This window comes from Catharus ustulatus, chromosome 2 (genome assembly GCF_009819885.2).
Source record: "Catharus ustulatus isolate bCatUst1 chromosome 2, bCatUst1.pri.v2, whole genome shotgun sequence".
NCBI classification, from domain to species: domain Eukaryota; kingdom Metazoa; phylum Chordata; class Aves; order Passeriformes; family Turdidae; genus Catharus; species Catharus ustulatus.
Genome location: NC_046222.1, coordinates 61,149,981 through 61,168,232, shown reverse-complemented (window position 1 = coordinate 61,168,232; position 18,252 = coordinate 61,149,981). Strand labels below are relative to the sequence as shown.

Sequence of the window (18,252 nt, the reverse complement as noted above, 5' to 3'; positions counted from 1 at the left end):
AAAAATCCTTCAGGTGACTCATTATGAAGTTTCCATGTTGCAGAGGTGATGGAAAAATATCATGGTATGCCTGCATGCTGAACAGAATTCCTCAAGAGACCTTTAACTCAGCCTAAGACATACTTGCAAATGCCTCAGACTCTTTTTCTTCTCTGTGTGCCCCATGTAATGTGTACTGCTGATTCTTCTTCTACGTTAGAAGTATCTCTGTCATGTAGCTGACTTTTAGAAAGCATTGAAATGTTGTCATCTGTCTCAGAGACTGGGAGACACAAATTAAATTCCACTGGACTAGAGAGACAAAGAAAAGCAGGAAACTATAGTTAGTGTTGGAGCAGTGCTCCCCACTCCTGTAAACAAAAGTTGCCATGGTAAAACAGGCAAAGAGAAAAGACACTACATCATATCACAAAAGATGTGGAGAGATCAAATACATTTCAGTGTTTTTTCAAGCTTTATTTCTTCCTTTCTTGTGTTGCATTTTTCTAAGAACTTATTTAAAAGATACTGTCTACAATGCACATTTTTCTTCTTGAGTGTCTGCTGTTGTGTACAACAATAAAACAATTTCACAAAACTTCCACAAAAAATCCCAGAAAACAGCCAAACAAACAAAACCCCAGCAACATTTCTCCTTCCCTTCCCAAAAGAAAACTCTACATGCTTTTTTACATTGTCTCTGAAAGGGCTTTCTCTAGGTATAAACCAGCAAGTAAACACAGATATTACTGCAGTTTCTGCAGTCTTCTTTTCCAGGGATCATGAAGACTGCATAATTACATTCTCCAAGAGGCAAAACAATTTATGATAAAAAAATTACATACATTCTTATTAAAAATTTTATAGGACTTTCATAATCATAAGCTGTTTCAAATGTGTATGCATGAATAATGACAGCTAGAAACCAGTCTCTGCAGATTGCTCATGAAGAGGGCGAGCAGCTGAAGTCAGGGTAAGAAAAGAATCACAATAAAGAGCAGTTTCTTGGAGCTTTTATGAGGTCATTTGGCCTAGGCCATATAAAAGTGAATATTTCTGAAATGCCCTGCAATAAGAGGGAGAAAAAGGAATTAAAATTTATCTTTTACAGCAAAAACAAAATTCAAAGTCAACTTCTCAGGGATTAAGTCTACTGGAAAATAAAGTCTTCCTTTTCTTCCAACAGGTTTTAGCTTTTAATTATGTAAAGCCTTCATGAAGGGATTTCTATCTTTTTGTAAATTAAATTCACAAAATGTACTAATTATCTGCAGACATATTAATAACTCTTTGAACAATATATTAACAACTCTTTGAACAATATATTAACACAGCAGGCTGAAATGTGTTTTCAGAACAACAGTAAAACAAGGCTTAAAAATACACCCATCCCTATTTCCTGTACAGTTCATATGTAAACACATTATTGGTATTGTAAATAATGATGAAAAACAACAAAGGATCCAATGTATTGAACTCCTTCAGCTGTCCACAGGTTATAAAACCTAGCAGAGCTGTGGACTGAAAAAAATATTAATTTCTGCCCCTCCAGGCTATTGCCTTTAACTACATATTGTTATTTCTTTTGTGAATTTAAGTAAATTTTTAATAACAATTTTACTTCTCATAAAACTGAAAAGACAACCCATGAGAAGCCAACAATATTATTTAGATACCATTCTTCAGAATAAAGCCATGCTGAAAAAATATTAACATAATGTTATATATGATATTAACATTAACATACACTGGAGTAGCAAATGATGAAGAAAGTCACATTAGAATATCTAGATTTGTAGGAGAAGGGTTGGAAGCAAGGGGCTTTTAAAAGTTTGAATATTTTAAATTCCTTTTTATAAAACGCCAGAGTTATGTCAAAGCAATATCTTAGGGAACTAATAATCTCTGTCAGTACTTGAACTTGCTTCAAAACTCTCCAAGCCTAGAAGGCTCTGCAGACACACTTGTATCAGAACTGAGAATTAGAGCAGGGAACCCCTTTCAGAAAGGAACACAGGTGCAGTGAGCCTTAAGAAAAGGACATTTTAAAGCAGAGGGCTTGATTTCTCTGATTCAATAGTGGTGTTTTACTGACAACCCCCACTGATATGCCCAATCTCCCTGTTTGTTTGTGAAAAATGATTGGAAGAACACAGCCCATAGCAGTATCTCCTTTCACCTGAGAACACTGAAAGTTTCAGTGAGTCACCTCCTGCACTTCCAGCCCCATTCCTGAGCTGTTCAGGTTTATCCTGGCACAGGCTATGATGCAGAGAGAGCATGGCTGTAGTGAAGCTTTAGCCTAAATATCAAGGCAGTCCCAGAAGATGCCTTCAATGCCATCACAGGTTCTTACCTGCAATACATGTTTTGTGATTCTTTACAAAATCGTGTTTCAGATTAAGTATGTGCCATTGCATGGCCCCCAAACACAGAGCTGGAATGCATTTATGTTAAGATCCCTTCTCATATTGTTTCAAAATTAAACTACGTAAGTTGCCATAATGAAATGCCAAATTCAAAGCTAAATTAATACTGTCCTAAAAAGAACAAACAAATTCACTATTCTTACCTTGCTCTTCCTTTATTTCAACTAGATTGACTCCTGGATAAAAAAAAGCGTTAGTACAGTACAATGTGCAATACAATTACTTATTTATGCAAGGAATTGTGGCTATCTAGTTGTGTGGAGCTTTCTTGATTATTTGAAGCCCTTTTGAAACTCCACTTAAAATAACAAGCAAACCCTTCTGCAAGATTCCAGTCCTAGCAAGAAACATCTTTGATTTGAACTCTAAATAAATAGCAGGATGTATTGACTCAAGAGATAAACATATCTTGCTTCTGCTCGAAAAACAAAAATCTAGAAGTATTCCAAATATCTTCAGATACTTCAATCCTTAACACAATTTGAAAGAGTGAGAAGTTTCTTCTGTTCCCGCCCAGATTGCCACTATTCTCATTTAGGATGAGATCCTCAAAACAAAGAATGACTAAGCTCAAATCAAGGCAGGTGAAACACATCTGCATATGATGTTTGACAGCCTTGCCAGAGGTAAATCATTAAACTGAGCTATAGCCTGCCTGAACCTACTCATCTGAGGTCCCTTTATTGATGCTGGTGCTTCTGCGTAGTTTCTGTATTTTCTGTCAGGAAGGACAAGCATGTTTCTCTCAGTAAAAAGAAAAAACCCAACAAACAAGGTAACAACCATTTTTAGGAAACAAATTAATAACCTTTTCAAATCAGATTGCACACAGACTAACCAAGTTAAAGCTAAGTTAGCAAATCATATTATTCGTTTAAACAAATGCAACCATTGTGAATTGCATTCTGGAACCTTCTTATGCAAATATTCTTTTCTCAACATTCCCATGTTAAGTAAAAGCATTTTCTTTGTTCTGGGAAACCAGAATTTTTAGTGCAACTTGATCCTTCTGAAAGTATATTAAGGATGAATTGTTTACAGAAACCTGTGGCATGCATGCTGGCCTTGTGACTTCAGGGGCCTTTGAGCTGTGGCTCTTTTTGCTGTGCAACAGTAAACTTCATGTCTTGTTCCCTCTTCAACTGGTCACAAACAGCATAAATCAAGTGCTGGTTGAGACTGAAAAGAAACTTTCCCATGGGTCATGCTGCAAGAACTAAACAAAATGCAAACCCACAAACCATGTTTATTTTAAATAGTTTTATCCGTAAATCATGTTTCCTCAAAACAAATTTATCCAGCATCTTATTGAGTTCCTGTTCTGCACATGGGAAAGGAAGAGAATGGGGTTTCCTGTCCCACTGCACCTGTGTATTCAGGGCATAGTTGCTTTCCACAGCAAATATCTAGAATTATGCATCCACTTAAAGGGCAGAGTCAGCATTCGAGGGAGCATTTCTCATGGTTATGCATCACTCTGGATATAATGGAGACATGAGACAGGAAGATGCAATATGTCACCTTGGCTTCTGGATTCTGGGTTTGCTATGGCCCAGAGAGTTTCAGCAAGACAACTAGTATTTCATGAAATAAGAGTAGACTTATAAATTTCATATGTTCAGGATGTGACCTCTCCCCTTTTACAGAATAAACAAAAGGGTACTAGACAGTGCTCCATTTTCAAGCAAAGAATTAACAAGATCTCTGTTACAAGCTTGCCATGCATTAGCGTTTGGTCTCTGCAAATCCCCACATACTTGGATAGCGGCAAATCTCACCAGGAAGCAAATAACAAAACGTGCATCTGTTTCAAAGTTATTATTTTGTAACAACAAAAGCGTTTTACTGGTCATTTGTGCCATAACAGTGAACAAATACTGTCTCAGTTCTAAGTCCAGGCTGAGTAATGATTAAATTAGGAAGAAATTCTTTACTGTGAGGATGGTGTGAATGCCCCATCCCTGGAAGTGCTCAAGGCTGAGTTGGCAGGAGATTTGAGCCGCCTGGTCTCATGGAAGGTGTCCCTGCCCATGGCAGCGAGGGTGGAACTAGATGATCTTTAAGGTCCCTTCCAACCCAAACCATTCTGTGATTCCATGATACAATTTTATTTGTTAAACTTTGGTATTGAAAGGACAACTGTTATTTTCTAATCTTCCTATCCTAGAAGGTTTATCCTTATGTCAAAGGCAGAGCAAAGGGCATTAAAGCTTCCTTGATAGCATACTGCAAGACTCAGGACTTTCTCAAGGGTCCAGTAGCTCAGAGATAGAAGTGGAACTTCATTATGCTGTTTTCCCATTAAAAAAGGAAACTACATAGCCACCCAGAGAGTGGCCTGGCATTTATAATCAAAAAGGCAGAAGATCCTTCTTGATATAAAAGCTTATAAATATTCCCAATAAAACACAAAATGTCTGGAGGGCATTTGAATTAATGAAAACTCATTTTCTATTGCTTAGGGGACAATGTCCAGACATACACCATATATTCAGCTTCCTCCCCTTTTCTCCATGTCTTTTGTGATATCCATGTCCCTTTCTGAAACCCCCAGCCCCAGGAAATCAGGGCAGAGCCGCAGCTGCTCTGGAGCTGTGCCCATGCTGCTCTGCCAGAGGGCTGCAGTCAAACAATGCAGAGAATGCACCATCCCTCAGATTGGGCACTGTTTTAGGTTGTCTCCTATTCTAGTCACTGCTTTTCACAAAACACAGAGAAATTTCATTATCTCTGAGACTTATAATCCCTTTCAAATTTGGCTAAGATTGGCCAGCAGCTGGAAAACCTTATTACATGCAGACAGACAATGTGATCATACAAACTTCATTTCTTTAGGAAACCAGGCTAATAGAAGTAACAGTGAAAAATAGAGTAGGTACAACAGCAATAGAGCACAACATTCAGTTTCTGCTAAGTGTGAAGTTGTTGTGACTGTAAAGAGTTCAAACAGGGAAAAAAACCCAAAAAACAAGAAGGAAAGAGAACAAATATTTCCTCTTTGGTGCCACTGCACAGATGGAATAGGCTCAAAAATTACCTTCAGGTCTTTACTTTGGGAACCTTTTTAACTTCTTTTAATCTTAGTATAGAGTCTGACCTGTTTCAGTTAGCTGCCTTGTAGTGTAAAATGCCAGGCTGCAGACTACATGACTTGTAAGCCCTGCCTGGAGTTCAGTTCTTTTTGTTTAAAATCCCAAAGGAAAGAAGAAGAATCTCGGTATAATCAAAGACACTAAGATTGCTGCCTCCAGCCTGTCTTTCGAGAGATTATTTTTCTTTCTTCTACTTGTTACCAATACTCATTTTTTAATTCCTATCCATTATGACATATTCTTTCATAGTTTAATCTTTTCCTGCTCTGTTTAGTCTTCAAATCTCACGTTATAACATAAAAAAAAATTAGATCTAGCATTACCCAACAGAAGACAGGTTTCTTGGGAGTCATTAAGTAAATAACAGAGTAGGAGATTTATCACTTCTATACATAGGGGTTTATTGCATTTGTGTTGATGCATTCTTTGAATATACATATATATAAAAAAACTCCTCACATGGATTGGCTGCATACATCACAGAGTCATCTATTGTTAAAACTGTGCCTGGGCTGAGCACACTCGTTTGGTGATACCAACACCTGGCCTGTGAAAGATGGCATGTGCACTGGCTAAAGGCAAACCCCTGCCACCTCCACAGACAATGGCAAGGTTTCCAGGGGTGAAGGCAGGTGCTCTGATGGAGATGCTTGAGTCAGATATTGGGGGTATTGGCTGTGTCACGCATTTTCCTTGGAGTTTATCAGGAAACAGTACACAAAGGGGGATGAACGACACAAAGTGCCCTTGGTGCATTTGTTAACCAGGCACCCTCCAGAAGACTTTACCTTTTACACTTTCACAACTATCAGGTGCCTGCAGTCTCTAATTCTGCTATCTGCAGACCTGCTGTCCTTCAGGAGGTGGCTCACACACTGTGCTCTCTTAGTCACACTCTTTAACTAGCCTGGACATCTGTAACTTGGCTTCCATCAGCTTCTGGACTGCCTGACATGTTTCAGATCAGTAAAGCTGCTAACATCTGCTCACAGACCTTACGGAAGGTTGTGTTGGCATGTTCTGCTTCCTCTCACCAAGACCAAGAACCACTACAAGGCTCCGGAGCCCAGGGCTTACCCAAAGAGAGCAGTGATGAAGACACCCATTTCCCACTTCCAGTACATGGAAAATTCCAGCAGCAAGAATATCTGCTTTTGAACTATGCCTTGACTTTGGAGATGGTGGAACCAAACTCTTCCTGGTGTTCTCTGGCCAGCATACACATCCTCACCAACCAATCCAATTCAAGCTTTTATATTTTATCAACTAAATACCTTTCTCTTCACTGTCACCCACAGTAAATTCTATTAGACTCTCATCATTTTCTTCTTAGTCTTCCTAACTCTTCCATTTGTGTACTAGGGTCCTTTCATCAATAGAGTTTCCACCTAATGGATGATTCCGTCATGGGTAATACATATAATTTTTTTTTACACTGAAACGTGCCATTCTAAGCAACAGTCACATTAATGTCTCATTAGGACAGTTGAAAAAATAAATTATGGTCAAGATATCTTCAAAGAATTCTTAAAATACTGATTTTAAATCAAATGTAGTTGAGCCTTCTTTGTAATAATTTTATATAGGTAAAAAATTAACAGTATATATGGAAATTTATAGATACAGTTAGAGATGATAGAGATATAGGATTTTTTCCCTTTTAAAAAATCCCTAATGATTTCACTATCCTTGTTCTGAATTTAAGAAAATACCTTGGATGTGGCTCCTTGGATTGAGTACCTTTCACACAAATTCTGCTGGAAGAGCAGCTGTTCCTCTCTCCTCCCATTTGAACAGTTTATATTTTAGATAGAATTTCTTCTTGAAAGGTATTGAGGACAGCCAGCCAGGGCTGTAAGTTCTGTCAGGCAAGCACACAATAATGTCTGGAGAAAAAGTCAATGTTTAAATCTGTACCAAAAAACTTACCAAGGTGCCATTATTGAGGTAGTCCAGTATATCCAGGGTGGTAGATGTCGTTAGGCTGTGTTTTGTTCTGGAGTCGGTCCAGGAAAGCATTATTTACCCTTAAAGTGCAATAAAAAATTAATAATGACTGAAGGCAGCTGAGAAGTTCACGAACTATTGAAATTCAGCATTCTGTGAGTGGCTTTCCCTTCCCATCTGTTCAGTGCCATTTTCCTGTATTTTTCAAGCCTGTGCTGCATAACCATGGATGGGCATGAGATCAGGTAGCTTTAATTTTCAATTCACCATCCTTATCCTGGGATCAGCCTGTCATAATTAAAAGGCACACCTCGGCTGCTGTGCATAATGCACCAAAATTTTACATAGAAACATGACCTGCATACCACCACCCAAATTTCTAGGGAGGTTACCTATTTTGACAATTGACTTTAGGTAATCTTTCAGCCTTCAGTGCACAAGGAAGTTTCTAGAAGTACTGATTTCTTAATAAAATTGGGAAAACCCACTTAAGATTATTACTAATAGAGACAATTTATGCAGCTGACAACTTTCTCTACCATCCAGCTCTGAAATTCTAGCATTTTCCTGTACCGCTCTATCAATCTGGAAAGCGTGGACAAATACAGACACAGTTTTCCTCAATCTGTTTTTAATATTTTCACATTGGGATTGTACAGCATGAAGAAGAGAAGCCTCTGGGGTGACCTCACAGCAGCCTTTCAGTACCTAAAGCTGGCTACAAGAGAGATGAAGAGGGATTTTTTACAAGGGCATGTGGTAACGGGCAAGGGAGAATGGCTTTAGGCTGAAAGGGGGTAGATTTAGATTGGATATCAGGAAGAAATTCTTCACTATGAGGGTGCTGAGGGACTGGCACAAGTTGCCCAGAGAAGCTGTGGATGCCCCATCCCTGGAAGTGTTCCAGGCCAGGTTGGATGGGGCTTTGGGCAACCTGGTCAAGCGGAAGGTGTCCCTGTCCTTGGCAGGTGTTGGAACCAGATGACCATTAAGGTCCCTTCCAACCCAAATCATTCTATAATTATTTGGAAAAGTTTTTCTTTTTCCTTTTGATTACTGCTTAGGACTGACACACATGCTTAGCCATGACTGTTGTTTAATGTTTTACAATGATGTTGGTAAGAATGAGATAAATAGCAAAATACTGGATTATTTCTGTCTAGGGATATGAGATGGACTGAATCAAAAATCCTTCATTAACTTCTATGAGTAATTATTTCAATGTCTTTGCTACAGAAAAAAAAGAAATGGAAGCAGTTTGAAGAGTGGTTGACTAAAGAAGTATTTTTTTATATATTTACATAATGATTAAAAAAAAAAAAAAACAAATGTTGTTTTTACTATTGAGCCTGAGCATTGTTTCTTTTTACCGGCAGAAAACAAAGCTGAGAATAAAGCTGTGCTTCAGGATAATGAAAAGTCAGTTAAGTGACAGAAGTGGAAGATGAAAAATGTTGAGCACAGGGAGGTCACAGCAGTGGGGCACAGCCTGGGGGTGCAGAGAACGCAGCTGCAGAAGGTGTTGCTGCACTGCAGGTTCCATCTGAATCAATACCAAATCCCAGGTTTAGCGCTGTCTGCTAACCTCAGAGACAGTCAACCCAAAGATGTGGCATGGACAAAATAGAACATTCTAAAATAAATTAAAAAATAGTTATAAAAACAAACAAAAAATATAAATACCTAGATTCACATGCAGATGCACAAAAAAAAAAGTGTAGCTGAAGCTACTGTACTAGTAGTCATCCATGAAACAATTAGCAATTTCTACCCTCTGCTCTATCCTATGCTGATAGGATAAATAAAGTGAGAAAGGGACTCTGGGTCATACTGCATACAGTGAGCAGCTGTGATGATGGATATTAGTGGCTCATTTAAAAGCAAGGCTAAACCAGAGATGAGGTCAGGGATCTTCATTGCAATAGTCTTCTAAAGCATGAGTGCCTGCAATTTTGAGACCCTTTCCAGGTGGGAATTGAAATTGAGTGTATTCTGCATTTTTTGCATCATACCTCCTCTGTTCATTTTTAAGTGCTCTTGTCCTGGTTTCCTCTTCCTGCTTTTGTTTAAGTTCCATTAATTCAGCCTGACAATGATAAAAGTGAAAAACAAACAAATAAACAAACAAACTAACTTACTTTTAATTAATATCCTTATGCTGCAAACCCTATTAATTCCTTACGATGTTAACCTCAGGTAGAGTCAGAGCTTCTCTCAGTAGTACTTTACTTATGTGACAGCACTATGTTAAAAACTGAGCTAGTTTTTCTGTTCAGCATGTGGATGATTTTTTGTTTGTGCCTTAAAAATGGGAAGTTACAGGATTCGGACATTTACCATCCTACATTCAATGAGGTATGCCAGACACCAGTCTGCTTTCCCTTGTCCCAAAACAGATTTGAATTTCCTGGTGGGTCCATGGAGCATGGACAGCCAAAGTCAGGAGCAGATACAGCTGTCACACCCACAGGGTAGGAAGGAAAGAAGTCCTTTGCCTCCTGCCTCTACAGAGTGCAAGCAGAAGGTGAGATCTGGGGTATGTGATGTGGTGTGGCACCTCCAGCTCGCTGGCGCTCCCTTCAGGCTGAGGAGGGAAAACGGTACCTGTTGAAACGATGTGGTGGAAACATGTGCAAGCTTCCAGCACTGCAGCAGACTACCAGCCTTACGTAGCATTAAGGTATATAAACAGGGTCAAAGGGAATTCTTTTCTGAGGAGAGTTTGCTCATGCAATTTTAGCCAGAACTGTGAACAAAACACAGTTGGTATGACTCTGGTCTGTATGTGTCCTTGTTTGTCCAGCTCCTTCTGCCTGCAATGCACTCAAGAAATTGCAGATCTTTTTGCAAAAGAGATTTGGCTTGCAGGGCAAGGGGGAAGGCATAGGAACAGACCCATCTTTCATGTTTTCCATAGCAACTGCACAGCAGTAGGAATAGAAACTGAAATAAAATGATGTGGTTAGATAAAAGCTTCAATAACTGAATGGAACCACAATACCATTTTTTTTTAAAAATCAATTTAAATGGAATATTAAGTAAAAGGTATGCAATAAATGTATGGAGAAAATCAATAACTGAGAATGTGTTGTGTATCAATATTTGTCTAGCCCTAAAAGAAGAAACAGGATTAAGAAATAAAAAAGCCAACCTCAATTTTCACTATTTTAAATAACTATTCAACCTGAAAATTAAAACTCAGTGTCTGACTTTCCAATATGCCGACTCCTCTCTTGGAGTAATGTTCTGAAATATATTGTGTGTGTATATGATGCGGTGTGCAAAGTGTACTGAAAATTTCTAAATCAAGCAATACATACTAAAACCTGCTCTGAAGAAAAAAGGGAGCTGACAATACCTACACATTTTATAGCTACACTGTGCTAGGAGGTACACACAAGACAGAATTCACAATTACTTTAATAAATGGTGGTCTGAAGTAGAAACGAGCCAACATATAGCCAAGGGACAATTATTGGAGCCCTTAAAATACATATTATTTACAGTAGGTTTGTAAGTAGTACATTACTCTGCCCAATAGGTAGCAGCAATTGTGAAGGCAAGGAGACCTTGGAACCACATAGCAAACAAGAGTAGCCTTAGAAGCAGCCAACACCTCCTTAGCAACCCATGGAAATCTCTAAAGAGTCTACAGCTCTACACAAGTCCCTTAAACCAAACCCATGAATTAGGGGCATGCTAATTTATATCTGTAGTTATTTTCTCTTTGGAAGGATCCATGTACAGACTACAACAGGAATCAGATTTACACCCATCCAGGCTGGTATTCAAAACTTTTTCTCTGTATAGGTTCTGGGAATGAGCATACACCTGATGGGATAGTAATTAAGAGACTCCCTTTTGCCCCACCCTTTTTTCCCAGTATCATAGTTGTTAGAATACCATGACATGAGGACACATCCCCAACATGTAAAGAAAGAGGGGATGAGTAAGTTCTCCAGCTCTAGAAAAAACTCAGTGCATGGAATTTGTTGTGCTAAAATTCTCCCACTGTGGAAGTAGCTTAACATTAATTTGGACGTTAGTAACAGCAGAGGCAGAGCAAGTTGTTATCACTTGTTCACATGTTTTCAAATATTTGCTAGATTTTCAAGTGCTGTCCTCCCTTCACAGTCAGACCTGGAGCCTGACTCCAGGTTCAGACAGGAAATTTTGCAAAGTGCCATCACCTTTGGTAGATGAACTTTATGTGGATATGGTACCCAAATCTGTACCAGAGGAACTGCATCTTTCAGGCAATGCATGATGCATATGCAGAGTATGCAGTTCAAAGCCGCAGTTATGGAATGCCTGCTTTTTAGACAATTCAAAACACTTTAGTTAGGTAGTCTGAAAGGGCACAGAGAGGCATATTATAATTAACAGCAAATCTGAGCATTTCCACATCCCCATTTGAAAAAGCAGGGCCCATGGCCCTCAATTCTCTAGAAAGTGACAATTCAGAGAGATCATACTTAATTTCTCAGTAAGATGAGTTCTGCCTGCAAGAGAGTAAAGTGGTTTCCTTAGCCGATGAAATCGGTTGCCATGGTCAAAAAACCCTCTGCACAATTATTCAAGTGAAGAGGTGAAAAGGAGCTCATTTTCCAGATGCAAACAGCCTTGAACTCAGAAGATAATTGTCCTGTCCCTGTTCAAATTTTACAGCTTGACTCATTTCTCTCACAATATTTGGAAACAGTGACTGAATCACTTTTGCTAAAGGGAAGCTCTGTGCATAGGCGACAAGTAATCAATGTATTTAATTGGTTTCACAGCATGCAAAAATGATACAATATGCAAACTGTTAATGTATAATTACCTTCCTCTGTTGTTCTTGCTTCATTTCCTCTAATCGTCTGTTTTCTTCCTCTCGAAGAGCTTGCTTATAAGCATGGCTTCTTTTCTATTGTTCAGCAGAAAATAAAAACATATTGGTGTGGTGAGAGCAGGGGCAAACTCCCAAACCTTATATTCAAATTGTTATATGGGTAATAAACAAACACAAATGGTCGAATGATTCCAGTTACTTAAGAAACAGATTAGTCTTAAGACTAGAATTTAAATAAGAAGTGGCCTAAAGCCTCTCAGTCATTCAGTTTAGTTGAATGTCCACCTGCGCATCACACCCAGGTGGTCACAGCAAGTGCTGTTCTGAGTCCCAGTGACAAACCATAAAGATATCCTGAGCAGTCAGAAAACACAGTCAGGATATATGACAGTGAGATGGGGTATTCTGGGAAGAAAGAAAAGTAGTGAAAATATTAACAAGATAAAAAAGCAGAATGGAGGCCTTGTAACAGAGGCGAACACAGGATTTTTTGTGGCGGTAGGGCAACAGGAGAGATCAAACCTGCTATTATTTGTAAGGCATGAAGAAAGTTGAGAATCTGAACCACACATCATGAACAATGTAATAACTTTGCAATAGATTTTAATTACAATAACTAGCCCTGGTCTCTCAGAAGTTGTAATTGTTTGCAAAAAGCCAATCAACGATTTGGGTCTTAGAGGATCCTTAGAATATTATGCACTGGAACTTCTGCAGTGAGGTCCTTGAGCAGGGACATAATGTAGCACACCAAAAAATGAGCCAGTAGAATTTAATACAAGAATTGTGCAGGTTTGACTTCAGTGAGGAATTTGTTACAGGTCTACAAAATATTCCCGAAACTTGATATATGCATGCAGAATGACACCATTAAAACAACAGGCACATAATTTGCTAAAAAGACTGAATAGAGAGGGCAATTATTAATAGCTCAATTTTGAGCTGGGAGAAGTTGCTGCATGTGTCCAGGGAGACTCATTCTGGGTCCGATATTATTCATTACTCTCCGCAATGGCTTGGAGAATTGTGTGGAGAGTATGTTAATCAAGTTGGAAGACAATAAAAATCTACACAGGATTTGTCACACTTTGAAAGACAGGATTAAAATTAATTATGAGCTTGATTAAATAAGAAGGCCCAAAAAGTCATCAATGACAGAGTCATTCAAAAGAAGTCAAATTCGTTTATGGATATGAAGCAACATTTGGCAAGGATAGTTCAGCTAGGTGTGCTAAATTACTATCACTATCCAAGAAGCTATGTGAGGGGAAAATACTTTGATCTGCATCACATTGTCCCAGACTGTTTTCAGAAAAGGATTTTCAAATTTTAAAAAATCACATACTTGTATCTATATTCCCCCTTTTAGCGTGCATGTTAGGCATGTCCTAAGTTTATCACACTTCACTATTTCAAATACATTGAAACTGAATCTTTTAATTACTCCAGACAAAGGACATATTCGAAGTAACATCCAAAAATCATCCTAGTCTTCCTACTGGTTTACCATTTTGGTGCTATGCCAAGTTTATTTAGGTAAGAGCTCACTGGTTATGTGCCTTGGATGCCTGGCTCAGAGGCTGTGTCTGTGCCTATAGACCTAACCTCATCCAAGCTGGTTGGGAAGACTTTGCTAACTGCATTGCTGTGTTACAAACAAGTGATTATTTGATTCACAAAGCTACAGAAATGCAGCCACACAAAAGACAAGTATAATGTCAGCTAGTACTAAAGAACAGTGCACATAGATGAGATATTTCATCTATTTGGACACTAGTGGCGTGAAAAATGAACTACAGGATGTAACAACTTTTTGAGAAACCTGTCAAAACACGGAAAGAGAAAGCCACACAAAGGTAGGTGAAGCAGAAGACCAAGGCTTAAAGTAGGTCATGTACAACTGAAATAGTTCAGTGTTCCTTCAGCCATCCACCCACTTCTGTATGGATATGAAGACAGCACACCAAAATGCTGAAATCCAAGGCAGTCGTGGGGATGTGAACTCACTTGTTTTCACAGTTCAATGCTCACACCATACAAAGGCTGCAGAGCTAGGCCTTCCCTACCAAAGAGCAAACTCCCTGCTGTTTGGAGTGTTAGATGTTTCAAAAAGAAGGTAGAAGTGGTTTCAAGACATCTTTTCTCCCTTTCCATATCCCTTCATCTTGGTTGCTCATCTAGGACTACAAAATGCAGTCTAAAAGCCACTCTCCTGTAATTGACCTTCTGTTCAGCAATGCTGGGCAGAAATTGGCTCTTTCTAGCTATATATGTGTCCACATTTGCTAAAATATCTTTAGGGTTTTCAGAGATGCAAGATATCCTGGAAAATTAAAGGAGAATGGCACCTATTCTCAACATCACCTTCCCTTTTCAAGCAATGAAAACCAGGAAGAGATACTAGATGCACGACAGATGTGTCATATATCCTGTTGGCAGCAATTTCTATAAAGGGAGGATTTTTTTCCCATTTCTAAAGCATCTGAGGAAATATGGAGGCAAATCTTCCCTTCCTGTTACCCAGCAGTTGGTGCTCAAGGCTGTATACAAGAGAGGGCTGCCCAGATCAGACTTCCAAACTTCAGCTGAGTTGCTTCCAATGTTAATTTGTGTTCCCTTGGCTCCCTGTTCTCTGTCCTTCCCCAATTACAAACCTCCCCACAGGAGAAATACTTCTCTCTCAGGGTTAAATCCCCTCACTGAAATTTTTTACATTAGTAGGAAAGCTTGGTTTAGACATGAAGAGACTAATTGTATGTGAAAAAGCCTCTTAGAGTCAATTAGAATAATGAAATTGAAGCAATACTTTATCTATTTCCTAATTACACTGATACTTACCAGACTATTTCAAACTGGGACAAAGACCCCAAGCAGTGTATGGAATCACTTTTAGGATGCAGTGAGAAACAAGCTTCTTTTTTGACTGGGTTTTTAATTCAGTAAAGCATCTGCTGACATGGAGATTTCATAAAAGCTTACCACCAGTGGATGGGTACAGGGCATACTTAAGATTCTAATCTAACCTTAGAATATAAATCTAGTGCTCATTTATCAGAAAGAGATCTGTGAGCAGTCCTCTACTATGTAGAATTCCCTTCCATTATGGAAGAGACAAGGTAGGCAGTCTCATTCACCCAGAAAGCCTCCTTGGTGCTCACTGAGTTATGTCTCAGCAATTAAGCTCAATTAGGATATTCTAACACTACACTATTGACAGCACCTGGAAAGCTGATAGAAAATACAGCACACACTATAGTTTTGCTTACCCATGCTGTAGATTCTGGGCCAGGATTTGCAATCTGACAGGAATCACTCTTTGGCAAACCCACATCCAATCTGTTCAGTAATTCATTGGTTTTGCTACGAAGAAATTCAATCCAAATAGAATTGTTAGTGCCTCCATAAAAATAAACACAGCTTTTTATTCCACCCTTGGAGTATAGCCTAGACATTTTATCATGTGTCTGCTGAAAAACATCGCAGGTAGGAAAAAAAAAGGTTATGGAAACAGACAAATGGCACAAAGGATACAGAAACCATACTGTGGATAAGACATTTGCTGTGATGATTTTTTAAGCAAACAATTACGGCCATTTGCATATTTGGGGTGTGCAGCGGCTATGCTTTCCTCATTGTAAAGCTCCTATAAAACAGACTCACCTACCACTGGACTTCATGAGGATGCAACTGCTTCACTGAATTGTTGCAAATTCTTCTATGAGATCTAGAAATCTCAGCTACGTACTTTAGAAGATTATTTTCAGGAATTTTCCTTCACAGTTAATACAATGCAGCCTTACAACAGATTACTTTATCAAGTAGAAAGGTTTTTAAGCATTTTATACCACTGAAAAAAATGCTTGTCTTCGGTTAATGCACAACATTTTTCTTTCTTATTCTGGAAACAGCAATTTTCTTTTTCCAGCTGCATGCCTAACAAACCCAGAATTTTAAAGTAGCATCACTTTGCTCACAGTTTCGACCGAGTAGAATTAAACCAGGACACAAACAAAACAAAGAATCGAAGTTTGTGTGCTCTGGTGAGGAATCAGTTTCTTAACCTGCACTCCCAGGCACGTATATTGAAGACTTTTCTCACTCAAAGGAACACAGTTAGAGGAAAGAGGCAATTTTATTTCTGTGTACAGCTTTGGGAAACATGAAAGCACTGAAGAGAGAGAAAAAAGAGTGCTTCAAGAGATACTGAAAGCAAAGATTTACTCTTCTCACAGGGCAAACAGCTAGCTCTATATGGGAGACTCACCAAAGACTTAGACTTACAGAAAAAGCCTTGGCTGCTGAAGAGTGATTCTGATTAACAGCTGAAACAGACCAAGGGTGTTTTTATATTTCACTCCATGATCTAAAACTGAGAGTAAATACTTTATTGGTAAAATGTCCTTCTGGTCAGTAAGGAGTGATATATTGAGAAGCTGGGAAAAGGAACAAGAAACCACAAGTTCTTCTCTGCTACTCTACACAATACAAAACCATGTTAACACTTCAGGTACAAGGTACTTGCTTAAATTCTAGCAAGTCAAGTTTTTGGTATCACCATTCCCATTTCACTTCCTTCTCTCCTTTACCTAGGCAGTTAACAGACCTCAGACAATGCACAAGAATTTGAAAGAACCAGATGAAACATGTTTCACTGATCCACAAAGTACCTGTATATAAAGGTTGAACTAATTAATGGTCTTCTTATACAAGTGTTAAGCACTCAAATCTTTTCAAAGACAAGTTATTAAGTACTAAGGTTGCACAGAAAAGTTTTGGGAACATGAAGATTTAAATTGCAGATTTTGTGTTTCTCTACCTATGCTAAAACTGATCAAATAACAATTTATTTCTACACCAGGAAGGCTAAGAACTCCTACAAGGAATTTGGAGTATATTTCAGAAGGCTGAAACTCTGCAAAAAAGTATGTGGCAACCTGGTGCTATACCTAGGTATCCTAATTCCTTATTCCTTCCTGTTCCACTGGGCAAGAGAATGACATGGAGTATGTGGCATTTCTCATTATTTGCATAGAAATGTGGTAGAAGCCACTAAATTTCTCAGATCATTACACTGATAGGTAAAAACCTTACTCAGATTTAGTATTAGAAAAGACAATTACAAGAGTGGAAGCAAAGTTCCTCAGCAAGACTGTGCAATGCCTTTAAACACCTGACTAAATTAAGTAATACATGAAGTGTATTACTTAATTTGAAGTGTTTCTATTGCAAGAAAGGAACTTAGACTTCTGAGTTTTCTGATGAAAGACAAGTCAGGTCTTATACATATTAATCTGTTGTGTGTCATGTCTATGGAAACCCAGCAATGCACCTAGGGTGTCCAGGCAATGTCTGAATGGTATTTTTCATAATGCTAAACCTGCAGTCATAACAATGCAGAGCATAGCTTAAACCAGACTGCACAGAAAGAGAGAATTCAGGGAGATGACTGTTCAATTAATGTTCTGGAAAGCAGTATCTCCAGAAGGAAATCAGAATATCAGTATGCAGTCAGACAGTTGGAGCAACATCTCATTCACTTGCTAAAACTTCAAGGGCTAATCAAAAATGCTGAAATGTGTTCCTCTAAACTTAGCAACATTAAGGAAAGAAGACCATGAGATGAAGAAATTTATTTGAATACAGGAGAATCCTGATACCCTTCAAACACAGCTAGGCAAAAGGAGATACAAGATTTAGGCCAATCAAGAAGGCATTCTCCTAAATAGGCTGCTGTCCTGAGTTCTGACTACTCTGCAGCATCAGTCTGAAGAGAACCACTGATATTCTGGTTAAGCTGGAGTGATCTTATAAGGGTATTTTGACTTGGTAGCCCAGTCTCCCATTACACCATCGGGAAAAAACATTTTGCTTTGGTAATTAAAACAGCTTCCTCCCATACTGGTGTGTTTAATAGCACCAAGCACTACTCTTAGCATGGGAACTCAACATCTATAGCTCAGTAACTATTCCTGGA

General features: G+C 38.6%; 1 protein-coding gene across 2 annotated transcripts in view; it reads right to left on the bottom strand.

The window, feature by feature from the left end:
- Positions 1-431: 431 nt before the first annotated feature.
- The window catches only part of EPSTI1 (epithelial stromal interaction 1), a 47,421-nt gene continuing 29,600 nt past the window's right edge, over positions 432-18,252 (bottom strand). The window contains exons 7-12 of one of the 2 annotated variants that reach the window (XM_033084852.1): positions 15,545-15,638; positions 12,270-12,353; positions 9,460-9,533; positions 7,430-7,527; positions 2,552-2,584; positions 432-1,045 (exon numbers count right to left, since the gene is read on the bottom strand). In XM_033084852.1, the coding sequence (XP_032940743.1) occupies positions 7,440-7,527; positions 9,460-9,533; positions 12,270-12,353; positions 15,545-15,638 (340 nt within the window). In that variant the 3' untranslated portion in view covers positions 432-1,045; positions 2,552-2,584; positions 7,430-7,439. The remainder of the gene's footprint in view (positions 1,046-2,551; positions 2,585-7,429; positions 7,528-9,459; positions 9,534-12,269; positions 12,354-15,544; positions 15,639-18,252) is intronic. The other variant, XM_033084862.1, reaches the window with a different exon arrangement.